This window comes from Gymnogyps californianus, unplaced genomic scaffold, assembly GCF_018139145.2.
Source record: "Gymnogyps californianus isolate 813 unplaced genomic scaffold, ASM1813914v2 HiC_scaffold_79, whole genome shotgun sequence".
In the NCBI taxonomy this organism is placed as follows: domain Eukaryota; kingdom Metazoa; phylum Chordata; class Aves; order Accipitriformes; family Cathartidae; genus Gymnogyps; species Gymnogyps californianus.
The window spans coordinates 115,327-134,970 of NW_026114472.1; the positions used below are offsets into that span (position 1 = coordinate 115,327).

General features: G+C 43.8%; 1 protein-coding gene across 1 annotated transcript in view; it reads right to left on the minus strand.

The window, feature by feature from the left end:
- The window catches only part of LOC127029119 (CUGBP Elav-like family member 4), a gene marked incomplete at its 5' end in the record, with an annotated part of 74,084 nt that extends 61,213 nt beyond the window's left edge, over nucleotides 1-12,871 (minus strand). Inside the window, 2 exon segments of the mRNA XM_050914765.1 lie at nucleotides 6,505-6,584; nucleotides 12,743-12,871. Coding sequence (XP_050770722.1) covers nucleotides 6,505-6,584; nucleotides 12,743-12,871 — 209 coding nt within the window.
- Between the last annotated feature and the right edge of the window lie 6,773 nt (nucleotides 12,872-19,644).

The window sequence follows — 19,644 nt, forward strand, 5'->3', positions numbered from 1 at the left end:
GTTGAGGTGAGACCTGCAAACATGAAGCTGTGGCTCCACACATCCAGCTCACAGATTTGTTTGACTTCCTGAGGATGTGTCTTGCTGGAAGTGGAATATGCTATAAGTTTTGAACTCCAGTTGAACTCCCCCAACTTTGTGGAAATGACAAACCCTCCTTCTGAGCACTAAAGGCTGCCAGGAGCCTGAAGGGAGAAGGGGAGTGTGCAGCTGGTTATGTGTGCATATTTGCGAAGAAGGGAGGAGAGACGAGGAAAGTTTCTCCTATGAAAGAAATGATCCAATTTGAAGCAAGTCCCTCATGGGAAGAGCTGTGACAGAGGCTGCTCTGTTCCTGTTAATTTTCACAGTAGATCTGTCAGCAGGTCTGTAAATAGTACTCCGCGAAGCCAACACTTCCTATCCACACATCAACCATTCAATTAACAGAAGAACAGAAGGAAATAAAGTGCACCACAGCCTTCTATCATGGCTTTGATGTTTCCCAGCAATTTATGAAAGTGTACAGAAATCTAATTACAAGCCCCACTGCTTCCCATGTACATAGAGCTCCTCAAGTTCAGAGCTGTTTATATAAAAATAATTGTTAAAAATACCTCAGCTGATCTACAGCATTGTGGCCTCCCCACTCACCGGAGCCGCCACACTGCTCCTCCCAGGGAGTTTCTGCCAACTCAGTGCTTTGGTGCCAGCGTGCACACATAATAACAGCTGCTTCCCCATCGCTCTGCAAGGGAGGCACCCGGGCTACAACTTCATCATGTGCACAAAGGCCTATTTTCCTTCTCTCCTCCACTTGCTCAGAGCTCCTTCTGCAGACTCTCACTGCTCTCCTTTCCATCCCTAATTCACCTAAATATTCCTCTGCTGTGTTGACAGGGGTGAGACCAGCTGCTCGGCCAGTTTCCATAATAGGACTGCATCTGAAGGCAAATTCACAATGCTTTGCAAAGTCATAACTGCACCATAGGAATGCACAGCAATAATAATAGCAGTCATAAATGCGAGCCGGGGTTGGTTTCTTTGATGGGGTGCCTGAGAATCCAAAGCCAGGAAAATGGGAACTGGTTCCCCGTTTGCCATGAGTTTGAAAGAGGGCCACTGCACATGACATATTGACAATGACATGTTTCTCGGGGCAATTTTTTATAATCTCATATTTAAGTCACTCTCACTTGGTAAACTAAATAGGTGAAAAATTCCTCTAGCGTAATTAATGGCAATCTCTTACGGTATGAGAGGGTAGATGATAGTGCATTGTATAAGGCAAGAAAAGAATGCCTTCATCTGACTATTAATTGTGTTTGGTTGGGAATTTTGGTGCCATGGAGGACTTCCAAAGAACATGGTAGGTGGAGGCTGAAAGTCAACCTTGTTCAAGGTGTTGTGTCATTCCTATTTTCTTGATTAATAAAAAAATAGTAAATACATCAGTTAGAGAACTAATCGGTCTGTCACCTAACAACACTGAGCAATAATTGCATAACTTGATATAGGCAGAGATTTGAAGTTGTTTTTTGTCATTTGTGTTGATAAGAGCTGCACAGAAAAATGTTGAAATGAAAGCCCTCAAGTTAACAAAGTTTTGGGTTGCAGTACTTTTTTTTTTAAGTTCAACTAAGTTGACTCTCTGAAAGGCAGACATCTGTTCAGTGCTTGTATCGAAGTCTCACATTTTCCTTTCTTTTCACAAAACCAAATATTCCATCTGAAAAGTAATTTTTCACGGAAGATGTTCAGCCACACATAGATAGGGATGCTATTGCCTGGACGGAGAAGAAATGCTGCAGTTTGACAAAGCTGATGCAGACTTCTATAGTAAAACAAAAGAGGACTTGGCCCATGTGATAGGGAAGCCACTTGGCCTTAAATTTCATTAATTAAAAAAAAGATATAGAATGAACATAGTGCTGACAATCAGTGTGTTAGGAAAGTTCACAGTACACCTAACGGATCAGGAGTCAGAGGAATCAGATGCGGGATGCCTGGTTTCTAAATCCCAAATTGCTTTAGTTGGGCAGCAAACACCCAGAATGGGATTCAGCTCCCCTCGCATTGGATGTGAAGTTAGGTGTCCAGTTAAGCTGCACACTCAGTGGGGAGGCGGATGCCTCCATGGCTCAGTCAGGCAATCTTAAAGTACATATCTGAGGTATGCAGGAGGAATCACCATCAGAAGAGAGGCTAAATGAACAGCTTTAACATCTGACTTGTAGGTGGCTAAAGTCAGCTGGGATAGAGTCACCCTAGATTTTTAGCTCCAGCAAGATTACTGTGGCAGCGACAAGTGCAGCAGAAGGACTTCAGGGTGGCAAGGGTTTATCACTGGTGAGCAAAGGCAATTGTAGACTCTGAGATATCTGCAGGAAGCAAGTGTTTTAAGCAGTATGGGTCCTTTTTTATTGTAAGTTGCACTTCAGGCGAAGAACCACTATTTTGGAACTGGCAGACCATGGGAATCCAACACCTAAAAATTAGCTAAAAAGCACACTACTATTTGGGTTTTGGTTTGACAGGTTTCAAAATCTATTTCTGTAAAATAAAATTCATCCAGAGGTATCTATTTCTCTCTATTGATTATAACAGAAACTTAGATGACAAGCACTTAGATGAAAACCTCAGACATAGTTCCTTAGCTTCTGGATGTCTCAAGTTAGGTGAGACGAATCTCACCTCAGGTATTCAGTCTAATGCCGTTATGGAGATCTTTATAATTAAAGAAAGGGACAGGCACACCCAGAAGTTATTTATCCCATCCTACCACAGATAAAGGGAAGAATGCTCAAATCTCTAGAAATGTCTCCCCTCCTTTCTGTAGGAAGCCTAGAAGATGTTTAGAATATATTACAAACTTTTAGACTGTTAAAGCTAAATCAAATGAATCACACTCTTCACTTCTCACCTCTATGCAGAAAATGTAGATAACAGTACTGTTCTACCCCTTCCAGGAATTAATTCATAACAAAAGAAATTCTGAGGTGCCACAGTGGGCAAGATGGTGAAAAAGGTGCAACAGTAGTATAGTTTTTAACCTTGTGTACTTTCTGGGTAGGATAAAGGCTGCTGCAATTTAGGTATGCATGATGAAGTGTGGAGGAGAATTTATTCTGCGTGGGTGGATGGACAAGGCTGTATCTAAGATGTGTTGTGCAGAACAACTCTTCAACATTTGGCTGTCGCCCGGATATGAAGACATGGAGAGAAGGAGAAAACCAAGCAGAAGATGATGCCTAGGTAGGAGCATGACTGACAGGTAGGATGATAATGTTGTCCACAGTGATTGAGAATGGAGGCAGAGGAGAGAGGAGAAAGAGTTTGGGAGGAAAAGTTCAAGAGCTCTGTTTTATACATATTGAGCTTGATCTGACAGCTAGACATCCACGAGGAGATGCTGGAAAGACAGGCCAAGATTTTAGTTTGGACAAGAGACAGTCCTGCACTAGAGAAGTTAGATCTGCAAGCTGTCATTAATAGAAATAGTAACTGAATTTGTGTTGGTGGATAAGGCTGCTAGGGACAAGGCTTGGATGAAAAACAGAAGAGAATCACGTGAAGAGACCTGGTTATGCTCCCATACGGATGGGGAAGAGCAACAGGAGGGGACAGAGTAACCAAACCTGGGCATATAATTGTTACAAATACATGCAAAAGTACATGAAAATTATGATCTCTCATAAGGACATGGAGGTCAAGTAAAGCTGATGAGTTGATAGGCAATATAATTTAAAAAGACCCCAAAAAGCTCTCTTGGCAGGTAGATACAGAAGGAACTGTGAGTCTGTTCAAAAGCAAGGGATTTTGGGAAAGTTATTTCTAAAAGCAATTGATTGTGTGAAAATTGGAAAGCTGTAGACCTGTTTGGTGGGCCCTTAGCAGAAACAAGTGCCTTGCACAGAGAAGTGGACTTGTGCCAGATGGTGGTCAGGCACCTATCCAAGGAAAGGTTAATAAAAAAAAGAAAAAACTTTCATAAAAGAAAGTTGCCTTTTGAAACTATTAGGCAACGTATGTTGTGTTAACAGGAAGTCACAGTAGAGCAATAATCCTGACAGCTGTGGAGAAACAGGAGTCTGCTGCAGGAATGAACAGCTCGAGACATGATGAGCATGATGATGGATGCTCCATTGGTACTACACAAGGACAAGGCAAGAGACGTTTAAATTGGCTGAACCACAGGAACAACTTTGAGTTGGCATTGCAGCTGGACAAACAAGGCCTGTCCTAATGGTGACAGAAATGGGAGGGGGGGCTGAAGGAAGATGGCAGCAATGCACCCCTCCTTTCTAAAGACGTGGGCTACGTGGCCATCTCACCACGAGGTGGGTGCATTTCTGTGTGAACATCCAAGCCCTGAAAGAAGCTGCACACCCTGAAGCACCATGAAAATGAGAATGGGAACAGAGATCACTTGTAGGATTTGGCCCATCTCATTCAAAGCACCTTAGAAATTTTGAGGCCCTGTGGGAAAAACAGTGTGTGCTCCATGTCTTGATCAAGTGGCAGTCACTCAACAAGTCCTCACTAGTCTGCTGAGCCATGGTAACTGCCTGTAGCTCATGGGAGCCACATAACTTAGCTTATAATGAAGAGGATGAAATTAATAATATTCTACTTGCTTTTCCTGTGAACTAAGAGTAGGTACATGGACTGCTGCTGAGGTTCAGTCAATTCCCAGAAACTTGTCAAGCCATGGAAACTTGATTGTGAGCATGAGATGTGCATCTAGTAAGGGTTAAATTATGATGCTTTTTCAGATGCCCAGATCTGGTTATTCAAGAACATTTCTATAACAGGTATTTGAGTCATAAGTCAACAGGAAAAATGAACCCATAAAAAACTGACCCATGAAATGTCCATATTCTTTATTGTTTTGCACATTGTAAGCTCAGTTGACATCAGCAGGATGGAACAGAAATTTGCTCCCAAGTGGTTGAGAGATGAGTATTTTTTTCTTATCTAAAGTATGCTGAAAGTAGGAAGGATAAGGGCTGGGGAAGGATAAGGATCTAGATAAAATCTTCAACTCTCCTTGGGTTTTGTCTGTTTTCTCCTGTCTTACTCTCGCCTCTGGTCACATGAGTTTGCAAGGTTTTTGGGACAGGGACTAACTTTTTATTACACCTTTTTGTGGTACCACACCTGCAATTCCTGGTGTCAGTTTATAGACATTATCACTTTGGGTCAAAGTTTGAAAGTCATTAAAAGTACCTCTTTGACCTGTCTCAGGAAAGATGCCCCTAATATTTCACTACAGGATGTCAGCATCAAGCCCAACATCTGGTCTTGTTAGAAGGAATCTTTTAGGAAGAAACTCCTAAAAGCATTGTAATACTTCAAATAATTGAGACCTCCATCTTTAAGGAGAATTTTTTTCAGTAGTATCACTGGTAAACATGTACCATTTTTAAACTGATTTGTCCAAGACAGGGTTCCAAAAAAGTGAGATCTTTGCTACTTTTAGAAACCTTTTCCCCTGTAAAGAATTTTCCATTTTTGTCCCTGCAAAGATCTAGAGACAATCTGCCAGGCCCAGTTTAAGCTTATTTGGATAAATTCATGAATTTACATTAGTCTCTTACTGAAAGGGAGATTTTACACTCTTAAATATTTTTTTATTGAGCTTTACTGTATCCTTTCCAAGTTGTCGGCATGCTTCTTAGCCTTTCATGATTTACACTGTGAATAATTAGTAAGAAAAATAATATACTATTATAATAAACCAAAACATGTTGGAACAGATTGTCTTTTCTTGCTGACAGTGGAATACCTTACATTACTCTGGGTCTGTGTGATTGTATACAAATATCATTTTGCATAGACAATACATCTCCATCTCTACTTTCCTGATCTATCAGGCTCAAAACCCCACATTACTAGATATTTGTTGAAGTGGAATGATCCCTCAAATGTTTCCTGGAAGATCCAGTAGTTGGTCTGACTGTCTTTCAAAACATGGATATAGGGGACCACATTTATGCCTAGGTAGGCACTTTTGTAGTAGCAATAAGAAGAACCCATCACTGTGTGATTTGTCTCTAGCTTCTAGTGTCATCATGTGAACATGCTGCTCTCTGCTGAATGCTGTCAAAAAGATCTTTATCCTTCACCTGGAGGCAGGGACTCTTTGGGAAGGGAAAAAAAAAGCCCTTAGACACAAGTTTCTACTTGATTCAGCCCTCTGAAACATGAAAGGTTACACTCATGGTGAGTTTGACCCAATGTTTTTGGCATCTGTGAACCATGTCTTTTCTCAGGTCATCAAAACTGCTGGTGACAGAACACAGCACCCCTTGTGTTTCTGTGCCTGTGTAAAAAGACAGTGTCATCCTGGCCTTTCCGCTAATGAGTTAAGCACACCCAAGGCCCTACATGCCTGTGCTGTTATCCATCCTTCCTGGAAGATGAGTTGCAGAGCATAGATAAATCATCCCTCCTCCTCAATCAGGCCACAGGGCAGCAAAGGCTGGACTGATCCTCACCTGCACATGTTACAGAGCTACTCACCGGCATTGTCTGGCTGCCATGCAAGGCATTGATGGCTGCTTGGGCCTCTGCATGTGAAGAGTATTTCACAAATGCACATCCTGGAAGAGGAAAAAAGAAGGTAAAGAGGTTGCATGGGTAAAATGAGAGTCCATCTAGCTGAATATGCTGTCCTCAGAACTGGCCAATAAAGATTGTTGTTGAGAAAGTATAACAAGCAAATGTGCTCCTGGTTATTCCTTTCCAAAGTCCAGTCATCAGCAGCCTGAGGACCTCTTAAGGCAAAGCTGCATTCAGAATTCCCACACTGCTTGTAATGGGCACTGATGGACGCAAACTTAGCAAGTACATTTTGAATCCACTTTTGTTTTGACCTCCATAGCTTCCCATGGCAGTGTTGCACATTTTTACAAATTATTGAGCAAAAATGAATTTTCTTTTATTTGCATTGGACTTAATGCTGAATGCTCCTCCCTCTGGGGTTATGAGAAACAGTAAGGAACTGTGTAAAAGTTATCAGAGAGCTACACATACTTGTTACAACCAACTGCAGGCCAAATGTACAGAAGGCATTCAGGTTACTCCAAACCCACAAGGCACCTTATCATATTACTGTCTGGTAGAGCTCCATGACAGACTGCTCAGAGCTTGTCTTGGCTCCAATCGGCTTTGGTCTGACAAAGCACAAGCTACATGCTTCTGATGAAGCAGCAGGGTGGAAGATATCTGCATGTGATGATTGGTATCACCAAAATTTGAATCTTGGTCTTTCATAGCTGCAAGAGCCAGTGCCTGTATAGGTGTTCTCCTCTGGACATTAGAAAAAGGTAGGGAGTGCTTCTCCAGCCTGCATTGCCACATGAGGAATCTCACACTGAACTCTTACATAAGGTTTTAGGGCAGAAAGGTGCATTTATGACTATGTGCTAGCATGCAGAAATGATTACCACATCAAAGGGTCACATGCACCACTACAGTATGGGAAAGCATTGCTAACACTCTTAGCTACAAGACAGAGAGAAAGAATAATTTCCATAGTCTAAGGTGGTTTTTGGAACAGATTGTGAGAGATCTGAGAAGTTCTGGCTTCCATCCCCTTCTATTACTACTGAAGACTTTTGAGCTTTTAATCAATTTGCAAAGCCCTAGCTGTTTCCATGAAGGGCTGCAGATCGTTGTGCAGGGGATGCCAGTCCTGACAACGGGACAGCTCTCCTTTATTCCCTTTGCAGCATCTTTAGAAGGTCCACACACTCTTATGGATCCATACAGTGCACGGTGAAGACTGCAGCGTTAGAAGATTCCACTTGCAAACTAGAAGAATGAGCCTCAAAGATCCCCAAAACCATCACTGCAGGCTGATAGAAGTGACATTGAAGAAAGCAGTGATAGCCCCTTCTAAAAATAATACACACATATGAAATTAGCTTACAGTTAGGAGCCCTTCACTTTGCATTATCCCCTCACCACCATGCTCAGACTGTATTTCAGGAAAAGCACAATGATTGTTGCTAATTATTGGACCTAATTTCTAGGTGTCATAGTTTAGGCCCAGCTGGCAACAAAGCACCACACAGCCACACACTCACTCCTCCCCACCAGCAGAATAGGGAGGAGAAAATACAAGAGACTCATGGGTCAAGACAAGGACAGGGAGGGATCACTCACCACTTATGGTCACAGGCAAAAAACAGACTCAACTTGGGGCAAAGAGAAATCAATTTCACTTGTTACCAATCAAATCAGAGTAGGACAATGAGAAATAGAACCATATCTTAGAAACACACCTTCCCCCCACCCCTCCCTTCTTCCCAGGCTCAGCTTTGCTCCCAATTCCTCTACCTCCTCCCCCACCAGCAGTGCAGGGGGATGGGAATAGGGGTTGCAGTCAGTTCATCACACACTGTTTCTGCCACTCCTTCCTCCTCAGGGGGAGGACTCCTCACACTCTTCCCCTGCTCTAGTATGGGGTCCCTCTCACAGGGGTCAGCCCTCCACAAGCTTTTCCAACATGAGTCCTTTTCCACACACTGCAGTCCTCCATGAACTGCTCCTTCTCCAGGCCCAGCCACCTGCTCCGGCATGGGGTCCTCCACAGGCTGCAGGAGAATCTCTGCTCCACCGTTAAACCTCCATGGGCTGCAGGGGGACAGCTTGCCATCTCACCACAGGCTGCAGGGGAATCCCTGCTCTGGTGCACCTCCTCCCTCTCCTTCTTCATTGACCTCAATGTGTACATGGCTGTTCATCCCACTCCTCTCTTCACTACAACTCCAATTTAGCAGTCTTTCCCCTTCTTAAATACGCTATCACAGAGGTGCTACCACCATCACTGATTAGCTCAGCCTTGGCCAGAGGTGGGTCCAACTTGGAGCCAGGGAAGCTTCTAGCAGCTTCTCACAGGAGCCACCCCTGTAGCCCCTCCCCTGCTACACAAACCCAACACAATAAGGAGCTGAGAGGAGACAATTATGAGAAAATGAGTTAGATAAACTTCAGCTGCAAACAATAGGGATCAATTATGACATAATCACAGCCCAGCATTCCCAGGCTCCTGAGATACTGCACCTTCCTCTTCATTAATCAGATATAATCAAGAATTAGTGTGTTTAATTATTTGCAGAGATTCTTTTGTACTTTCTGCCTCTATAAAGAAGATGCTGATTAGCAAATATACAAATGCTTTTCAGCTTCAGTCACCCATTGCATTTAGAGCAGGATTTTTGGCTGCAGTGTTGCTGTCGTGTTGAAGGCATCACTGTCTTCAGGTGAAATTCACCCCATGCTGAGGAACCTGATGGATCAGTGGAGCTGGATAAAGGTAGGAATGAAGGGAGCAGCAGGCATTTATCTTGTTTAATGCCCAAGATGGTAATGGAATTCCTCCTACTGCTTCCAGTAGGTTTTGAGGTAGCAGGGCAAGTGAAAACTCAGCTTTCACTGGCGTATGGTAGCGAGGCACTAGCAGAGATCCCAACTTTTTGGCCCTTTTGTTTGTGTGTTCAATGGGATGGCTTTTGTACACAACACCAAATGTGCACATAATCATCTTCCCTCCCGTTTTCAACAGACCTGACTCCAGAACATCATGAGCTGAAGATGTGAGTCATGCCACCCTCCTCAGAACAATGGTGTCCATTTGGCAGGAGCAGATCTGGAGTTTGAATGGATTGTCTTGTCAGTTTAGAGGCGACTGCAGAGTCAGGGCCTAAGGTTATAATTGCAGAGGGTGTTAAGACTCCTCTTGTGGAAATTCTGGTGCTGTGTGAAATCTTTACTTTCTGAAGTAGAAAACTGCTGAATGGAGAAAAAAAAAAAAAAAGGCTGTCCAGAGAGCAGCAGTGCAGACCCTGTGGTTCCTGCTGACTTGCTGAACTGGATCCACTTCAGCTTTCTCATCTGAGGCCTCTTCTGAGGACTCCTGGCTGCATACTGGTGAGCTTTATCCAGAGGGGTGCAGGAACGCTCCATTCTCTCCCAGGAGAGACAGGCTCTGCATTCCCCTTTGGGCAGAGAAATGCCTGAGTCCCAGCTCTTCTGCCACCTGGTTGCGTGCTCCAGCCATCCTGTTGCCCCTGAGTGGCTCATGCAGGAGATCTATCTGTAGCCCCATGAAGGGTATGTGTCATGGCATAGGCTGTCACCCATGGCTTCACGCAAGGTTCAGGCTGTGACTGGACTGTGGTGGTGTTCAGGTGGGAAGCTGTGATGTACTTTCTGAGAGCAGTGCTTGCATCAAGGTACCTGGAGGACTTAGAGGCTCACCACAGGGATGCCTGGTGGGACTTCACGTAATGGGTTGGGTAGGACTGAAGTCTATGGGATCTGATTGCTATTTAGCACTTAGACAATCTGCTTAAATCTCAGTTTAGGCGGAATTTAAGCCTTATGGGTTTTACCCAAAATAACTAGCTCACAAGCAATGTGTGTCACATCATTGGTTTCTAGCAGATGGAAAACGTTACAGACTGGGAATAACTTTGTAGGAGCTTTGGCTCTCCTGACTGTCTCCTAAGATAAGGGCACTACCCTTAAGTTTCCTGTTGGATTAACTCCTCTGTATGCGTCTATGTAACTGTGTGTGTGTAAATTAGGAGCTTCACATTTTCAGTAAATAGCACCAGAGAATGGAAGCTGGTAATATTAACTCTGGCAAGGCTCAGTATTGATCCTATCAGCTCAGTGAAATGCAAGCCTGAGATTGCAGCCTGCTAGCACTAATAATTAAACTGATTAATAATATGGAGCTGCCATTCAGAGTCATAATGAAATTAAGAAAAAAAAAAAAGCAAGTATGAATAAAAGTCTGTGGGTTGGATCTCCTTTGGAACCTATTTCTTATAGATCTCAGACATTATTGCCTTTATTATTGCTCTAACTCCTTTGTCATTAGATTTTGTTCTGTACAAACAGATATATTTTTGTTGCTTTTCCCCAATTTACTCATTTGTTCAGTGAATGGAGTGCTTAACTGCCTACCATTATGATGTTTGGAGCTCTTCTAGGCCAACCTAGCCTACCACTTTCCAGTGGGGCAGCCCCCATCTTTGGTTGCCATGAAACTGAACTAGTCATAAAATTGAAGGAAGCTGCCCACAGTTTATTTTCAGCAATTTATATCAGGAAGGCTGAGCTTTGCTGACTTATATCAAACAGCTGCCCTATAATGCTGGTGTAAAGTCTTTTTTTTGGCCGCCAGTGATTTTATGGAATAGCAATATCTTTCTCCAGTATGTCACTGTGATTTGGATTTTTTTTGCCTCCCTGTTGCAACAATATGCTGGTTGATGTTGTCACATGTCAAAATACCTAGAGAGATATGAACTGCATTAGCAGGACTGGTCTCTTCCCTAGTGCTGCACATTCCAGGACAGTTTATGATATATTATACGCAGATCAATATTTAATGGACACATTATACTGTCAAGAGAAGAGTGCTTCCTATTCAAATTGAAGTTACTTTGTCTAGGGAGTGATGGGAAAAAAAATGACCCTCCTATTCAAGAGAGAAGCCTCATTCTTACACCTGGGCTGTAGCAAAAGATCCTTTGTGTAATCCAGGTAACAAGTGATACCAAAAACTGACAAAAGGAAGTAAGGCACCTAGTCTTGCAATGAAGCATTTCTGTGTTTCAAACGGTAAAGTTCTACAGAGTGTAATATTTAAATCAGCACCTGTACCCTTGCAATTATGATCACTGACCAGTGTGTATCTATGCAAAGACCAAGTGAAGAAGGGGAAGACCTGAGGCTGGTGGGTGACAAATAAGCAGAGATGGTGGTGGAGCCAGTGAGTCAAGATGTAAAGTAGCACCCTTGGCTTTATTTAAAGAATGAATTGGCCTATTCAACGGGGTGGGGAGAGCACATCTTGAGCAAATGTAAAGGCCTTGAGTTCAGAGGGGAGGCTCTGCCCTGCAAGCAAACCATAATAGGCATCATTTTGCATGCGGCTCATCCTGGTGTCCTGGTTTCAGCTGGGACAGAGTTAATTTTCTTCTTAGTAGCTGGTACAGTGCTGTGTTTTGGATTTAGTGTGAGAATGATGTTGATAACACTCTGATGTTTTAGTTGTTGCTAAGTAGGGCTTATCTTAAGCCAAGGATTTTTCAGTTTCCCATGCTCTGCCAGCAAGCAGGTGTGCAAGAAGCTGGGAGGGAGCAGAGCCGGGACAGCTGACCTGAACTAGCCAAAGGGGTATTCCATACCATGGAACGTCATGCCCAGTATATAAACAGGGGGGAGTTGGCCAGGAGGCATGGATCGCGGCTCGGGAACTAACTGGGCATCGGTCAGCGGGTGGTGAGCAATTGCATTGTGCATCACTTGTCTTTTCTAGTGTGTTTTTTTTTTGTTATATTCCTTTTCATTACAGTTATTATTATTCTTAGTTAGTAGTGTATTTTATTTTACTTTATTTATTAAACTGTTCTTATCTCAACCCATGAGTTTTACTTTTTTTTTTCCTCCTCCCCATCCCACTGGGGGGGGGAGGGGGGAGGGGGAAGCAGCTGTGTGGTGCTTAGTTGCTGGCTGGGGTTAAGCCACGACACCTGGGCATGTGTTTTTAAGTGTAATCAGCTTTTTCTTCTCATGCACAAGCAGACAGCAAGCAGCAAAGCAATGGCCTCCCTTGGCAAATGTGACCCCCTCCTAATGTAAGAGCTGCTGTCCTGGAGGCTACCTAGTGACTTTGTCACACCAGAAAATGATATATATGCTGAGACTGGGTCTAGCTTGACAGAAGCCATCACCTTACCTTTGCTATTGCCATCAGGTCCCCGAAGGATTGTGCACTCCTCGATGTTGCCAAATGCCTCGAATAGCCTGCGCACGTCGTCTTCTGACTGCTGCTTATTGAGCATGCCCACAAAGAGTTTTCTGTCTTCTGGAACAAAATAAGGAGATGCTTACCATATTTCAGGAGGGATGTGAAAGCCACGATGGCTCAGTATCACGTGCAAAACAAATGATGATTTCATTGAGGTGACATATTTCAGAAACTGCTAGTCATTTCAGGTGGCTGGCTCGAAAAACCTTAATAGCATCTGACTTTCAAGGAGTATCTGAAAATAATTTGGCAATTTAAAAAAAAAAAATGAACCAAAAAGGTCCAAAACCCCAGAAATATACAAAATCTTTAACTGCTTCTCAAAATCTAGGCACCGAAGTCTTCCAAATCAGCTTTTTCTGATCATTTTTTGCAGTCAGCTAGCAGTAATAGAAATGACAACATTGCTCAGACTGTGATCTAAGAGGAATGTGGATAAAGATAGCATATAGAAATAAAGTCCAAATGAAAAATAACATGTTAGTACTGCTCGCAATACTAAATAAGTTGCAGGAAAAAATGTTTAACATAAGTTGTTTTAAATCCACAGCCTGTGAATGGAGATTTCTCATTCATAACCACTCACAGACACATACCTACAACTTTGGATGAGGTTTATAATATATTTTTAAAGTTCATTTGAAATAAGCTCAAAGTTTTTGAAACATATATTGGTTTTTGAAACATAAAGTTAACATATGATTAGTAATATCTGAGATGATAGCTCAAGCAGGTGGTATTTCATGTCAAAGCAGGGTGTGGTCTACTAGTAGATAATTGTATTTCAAATGAGGAAGACTATACTTGGACTTATACCAAGTGTGAAGATCTTCAGTCCAGAATGAAACACATTCAGAATATGTTGGTGAAAACAGACCAAACTAATGATTGCTGAGTTGGTAGAAAGATCTCAAAGGGCACCGAGCAATGCCTCTAGATCAGGTTTATGTTCAGAGACTAGTACCATTACACCAAGAAAAAATAAATTTACATAGTTTACATCGTGTATGTAAAGAGGCCATTTGCACATGATTCATAAATTATCATTCATTAAACATTATGTAAATGTGTGAACTAAGAGTTTTTTCAGAGCAAATTACAGAGCAGTTGTAACTAATTTGAATAAATATATGTAAATAAATAGTTTGATTTTTTAAATTTATTTATTTTTTATGCACATGTTAACCTAAAGTTGAACAAAACATTGGTTTGCAACAACCCTTTTCTGGCTGACTAGTTGGGCAATTTATATCAATTTTGTTCACCAAGAAATCATTGGTGTAGGCAATCTGTTCTGCTCAACCAGTGCTTGATCAAAATTCCCCTCTCCAAGATGTACCTGCAAATTGGCAAATTACTTTATAGCCTTGGATGAGGCTAATTTTTCATGCAGTGGATATCAAGTGAGGCTATAAGGAGCTTTCAATCCTGCCGTCAAGTTATTCACATGAAAGAAAGGTGTACTGCCCAAAGATAATGATGAGTTATGTTGCCTTGAGTTAGGCGGCTGAAAGGGTAGGAAAAATAGGTTGAGGAGGATACGTGTGCATTTCTGATAGAGCAGAAAAAAACAGGCATAGCCTTCCAATAGACACATTAAATCAAGAAATATGCCTACTTCATGTTGGAATTGATTAAACAAAGGGACTTTTTGAGGTTTTTGCTGGCAACACGAAGTTCAGGCTTTAATGGTGCACAAAGCCCTAACTAACACTGTATAGATTGTCCCCACCTCAAGGGACATCTGAAAGGTTTGTTTTCTTATGGCCAAACTGATGTACAAAAGAGACTCTCGGAGGTGATGTATAAGCCTTAGAGAGGCAGCTACTGAAGTTGAATGTGTGCTCTGTGGGATGTCTTTCAGTCTAGGGCTAGACATAGCCTTGGAGAAAGAGTCCAGTCCAAACTCCAATGGTTCTCCAGATATCTGAGGAAAATCCACCCGGAGAATGAGACCAGCAGTCCTGGAAGACAGGATATAGTTTAGGAAGGGGACAGAGTGGTGGGAAAGAACTGGGAACACCACCAGCAAAAGGCTTTGCCTAGAAAGTTTGTGTCTAGTAAATACTTCCAGCACATCTGTTATATTGTACTTTATACAGTTTCCCCATTTGAAATAAGCTGCATCAGCAAAAGCACTCCTATGGCTGTGTAACTGTATTTTCACCAGGATTTTTGCTAATATATACGTATCATTAAAAAAATTCCCATCCCTCCTCTGTCAGCAAAACTCTAGTGTGGAACTGGCCTGGAACTGCCTTGTCTGGTTTAGTTTATGAAAAGCTTAAAGCAGGTATTTTAGGAACCACTTAATTTTATTTCATATTATATTATATTTTATTTTTATTTTAGCCCCCTTTTCTGCATCTCTGCAGGACACTGGGAGGGGTGACACCTGTCCCTAGAGCTGGCTGGCAGAAGATGTGGTGTTTTGTGAGCTGCCCACAAAGTGGCCATCAGACTACCAGGAACAGGCTCTGCCAAGGGTGAGGACGACCTTCCCCAGGGTTTGCTGGTCCAGCTGCTCCAGGGGAGGTGGCAAGAAGGCCCCCCCCCCCCCGGTTAGCCAGGGTCCAGCACTGCCTGGACATAACCTCCAGCCCCGTGTTCAAGTCAGTGCCCTCTCTCCCTCCTTAAAAACTGTGCCTTGGGTTGTCAGGGGAATCATTTATCATATCTGCCATCTCTGAAATCTACACAATCACACACTCAGCTGATAAAAAAAAAGAGTCAGTTTAACAACCTTTTTTCTCTGAGAGATTCTTCTAACAAAAAGTGCTGCATTTACCTTTCACGTTCCGGTGCTGCCAGGGAGCTCAGCAGCACTTTTAACAACGCCCCTCACACACTCACACATCTTGGGTGGGAAGAGAGAGGGAAGGGTCCAGCAGCTGGGACCATTCAGTACATTCCCAATCTTGGCTAATGAGTTTATCCTCTAATCGGCTTGTATGAGCCTCTCACACCCTGAGTGCCCCTGAATGCTGCTCTGCTAGGTCCCAAACAAAAAGCCACACAGTGGGGCAACTGCTTCTGCTTTGTAAATATGTCTGAATAAGGCCTTGAGACTGTCAGAATAAAATGAAGAGAGGATGTGCTGGTGTCAGTGGGACACGTCTGAGTGTGTATACACCACAGGCACTCCCCACCAGACTTTTCCAGTGTCCTCGAATGAGAATGGAGGTCAGTACATTGCTGTACCGTCACTCAGGCCACTCTATATCCTACAGAAACCAGAGTTTTAGGCTGCACACAAGCCTGGAGCAGTCCTCGGATGAAGCTGTCCCTGAGCTCTGCCTGTCTGTACGCTGTAGGGTCCACCCCTACCACCCAAGGTCCACCTGTACCACATCCCTGAGTCCCATGCTTCCTCCTCTTTCAGCGAGGGACCATCCCAAATCTATGCGTCTCAGGACCGACATCTGAATTTCAGAGTACTGGGCAGACTCTGTCTTCCGTGCCACCCATGGCCAAGCTTGATGCTATATCATCCTCATTTCAGATTGTGGGACTGAGGGGTAAAAAACTTTCAGACCAGACCCTCTAAGACCTGGGCCCCAGGGTAAAGTGAACACACAGTCAAGGAGAACAGAAATATCATTGTCCAGGAGCAGAAGAGAAGGACAAAAAGAGGCTGAGCATGAGCCCATAATCTGGGATGCCCACAACGTGAGCTGGGGGCATGACCGTGTGCTCCAGCCTAAGCTGGCCCATGGCCAAGGGAGGAGTGGGACCTCACAGTACCATTCTGTCTTCCACAACATAGGTGGGCAGCCATGAGGAGTAGCCTCTATCTCCTCCATACCAGGGAAATTGAGACAGTGAGCTTACTTAGCATGTCTAAGCACAGGTATGATGAAAACATATTCTATGCAGCTTCTTCAAGGCTGACCACATGTCAGGTATTGATCCACATTTGAGCTGCTCCCGTTTGCATTTCTCAGGAAGGGCCTGTCCAAAATTCTGTCTATTACACACAACAAAGTGACAGTTTCAATTTTTATCTCAATCCCAAATTTCACATGTTAGTGAAGAAAGATCGCTAGCCTCGCTGTAGAGGCAGCCATTAACAGCAGCAGTCTGAGCAGTGACACTGTCCCGCAGTATGGGGGGCTGAGTGCAGTGTCCATGTAAATCTTTTCTCCCCACATTTTTGTTTTTCCTCATTAGTGTTCACCCCGTTATCACTGTTTACCCACAATCTGAGTCCATCATGCCTGCTTGGCCCATGGAAATAACCGTGGATGGCTATTTCTCTGTGCTGCGGTGCCCAGAAGACCCAAGGAGTTTTTTCTGGTGCACCACAATGCCCTCACCATGAGTGACCTGACGCACTCCCATCATTGAAAATTAAGTTCATCCCAAGTCTACCTTGTTTTGCCATAAACAAACAGCAGCAACAACATAAATAAGCACTCCCCGTTCCTCCCAGGAAGATGGGTAGGGAAAAAAAGGCCACAGCAATGGCAAACCAGACTCCCCAGAGATGTTCCCTTGGTGATGTATGAAACCAGGCTCCCCTCTTCTTGGCCACTCTGCCAGCCAAAGAGGCTTGCTCCCATCAGGAAAAGTTGGCTGCAAGGCACAGTGGTGAAGAAATGTAACTTGTCAGATAAATATACAGTGCCTATAAATCTCCCCAGCTGTGTTTATATGAAGCCTCTGCACCTTCCCCAGTGCAAATAGGGGTTAAATTATTCCCTTTTCTATTTGTATTTAAGTGTTATGTTTCTATGATAAGCATAAGGCAGAGGTGTCAGATGGGCCTGGGTGAAGGAGGTGGCACATGTGAAGGATGAAATAATAGTGTTCCAAACCAAGTGGCGAGAGGAGATGGGAAGGGGGACACAGGAGCGAGCGGGAGGACGGGCACTAATTTTAAAGACACAGAAGGGACAATGAGATGCAGGATGTTTGACCCTCTGCAGAGCAAGAGGACAAAAACAAGAATCACAGGAATTCTGGAGGGACTGGGGGAAAAATAGGGTCACTCACAGAGAGCCGACACATGTTTGTGTTTATCCAGATAGCTCTCACTAATGTATATGTGTGGGGGTACATTTAGCTAAGAGTATATAAATACACTTGTGTTCTCGTATTCCTCATGCAAAACAAAAAGGTTGAATCCTTCTCTCAGGAACGTGTAAGCCAGATTTACCATCTAGAATGTCGCATCCAAGGCCTTGGAAATAAAAAGGGACAGATCTACCACCTTTGTGGCCCAGACTAATCAGGAGGGCGAACCAGAAGATCACTACAGTCCCTTCTAGCCATGAAACCTCTTACTCTAAAACCTATGAGCCTCCCTATTTCATCCCAAGTTTATTGCAGGGCATCACACACAGATAGTGTGTGTGCTTGTTCATGCAAGAACAAAACTGGCATTTGCATATTTCTGTATGGGAACAAGCATCTTCTGTACGCACATGGTATTCACCAGAGCAGCTCTCTGATGTTACTTGATGCCTTTGGCTTTCTAAGCATCAGGACCCGGTTGCTGTATGGCTTCTTTTCAGAAACCAGATGCTAATTAATTTCATTATTTATGTAGCTAATAATTATTTGTCCCTGCTGCTATTTCCCTCCTCCTCAAACTTTGCTTGCACACACAGTGAGGGATCAGCTGCAGAGCCTCGGTCCAGGCACCAGGAAGGCCTTTAAGCTTATCTCCTTGGCACCATGACAGAACAAATGAGCAGCTTAGAGAATTTTTCTGTGCAGGTGTGGGAATGAAAAAAATGCAGGTGCATAGGACCAAGTGGTACATCTACCAGAGAGGATGCAAGAGGCAGAGCAGATCTTCCTTGCCTGCTCTCCTGACTGGTCCTTGGCAGAGAGGGGAGAGGAGACGGCGCTCAGGGTGTCCACCATAGAATCATATAGAATCATAGAATAGTTTGGGTTGGAAGGGACCTTCAAAGGTCATCTAGTCCAACACCCACCCCCCCACCCCCGCAATGAGCAGGGACATCTTCTGCTAGATAAGGTTGCTCAGAGCCCCATCCAACCTGACCTTGAATGTTTCCAGGGATGGGGCATCTACCACCTCTCTGGGCAACCTGTTCCAGTGGTTCACCACTCTCATCGTAAAAAATTTCTTCCTTATATCTAGTCTGAATCTACCCTCTTTCAGTTTAAAACCATTGCCCCTTGTCCTATTGCTACAGGCCCTATTAAAAAGTCTGTCCCCATCTTTCTTATAAGCTCCCCTTTAAGACTTGAAAGGCTGCAATAAGGTCTCCCTGGAGCCTTCTCTTCTCCAGGCTGAACAACCCCAACTCTCTCAGCCTTTCTTCATAGGAGAGGTGCTCCAGCCCTCTGATCATCTTCGTGGCCCTCCTCTGGACTCACTCCAACAGGTCCATGTCCTTCTTATGTTGGGGGCCCAAGAGCTGGATGCAGTACTCCAGGTGGGGTCTCACCAGAGTGGAGTAGAGGGACAGAATCACCTCCCTTGACCTGCTGGTCACGCTTCTTTTGATGCAGCCCAAGATACGGTTGGCTTTCTGGGCTGCAAGCGCACATTGCCAGCTCATGTCCAGCTTTTCATCCACCCCAAGTCCGCGCAGTGGGATCAGGAATCTTCCAAAGCCACAGTGGGGAAAAAGAGCTATAAACCTGGGGGGTTTTTTTTTGGACAATCATGGACAAGGTATCCTCCTCAGGCCAAAGAAGAAAGGAGGAGCTATAGAACAGAGGTGAGTCGCAAGTGACCCGAACATTATGAAAGTTTGGGTTGAGCTCTGAAATCAAATCTGCAAGCTCAAACCGGCTGCCCTCTTGAGCCAGAGTGCCCTGCTACTCCCCTCAACTGGTGCTAATCAGGTGGA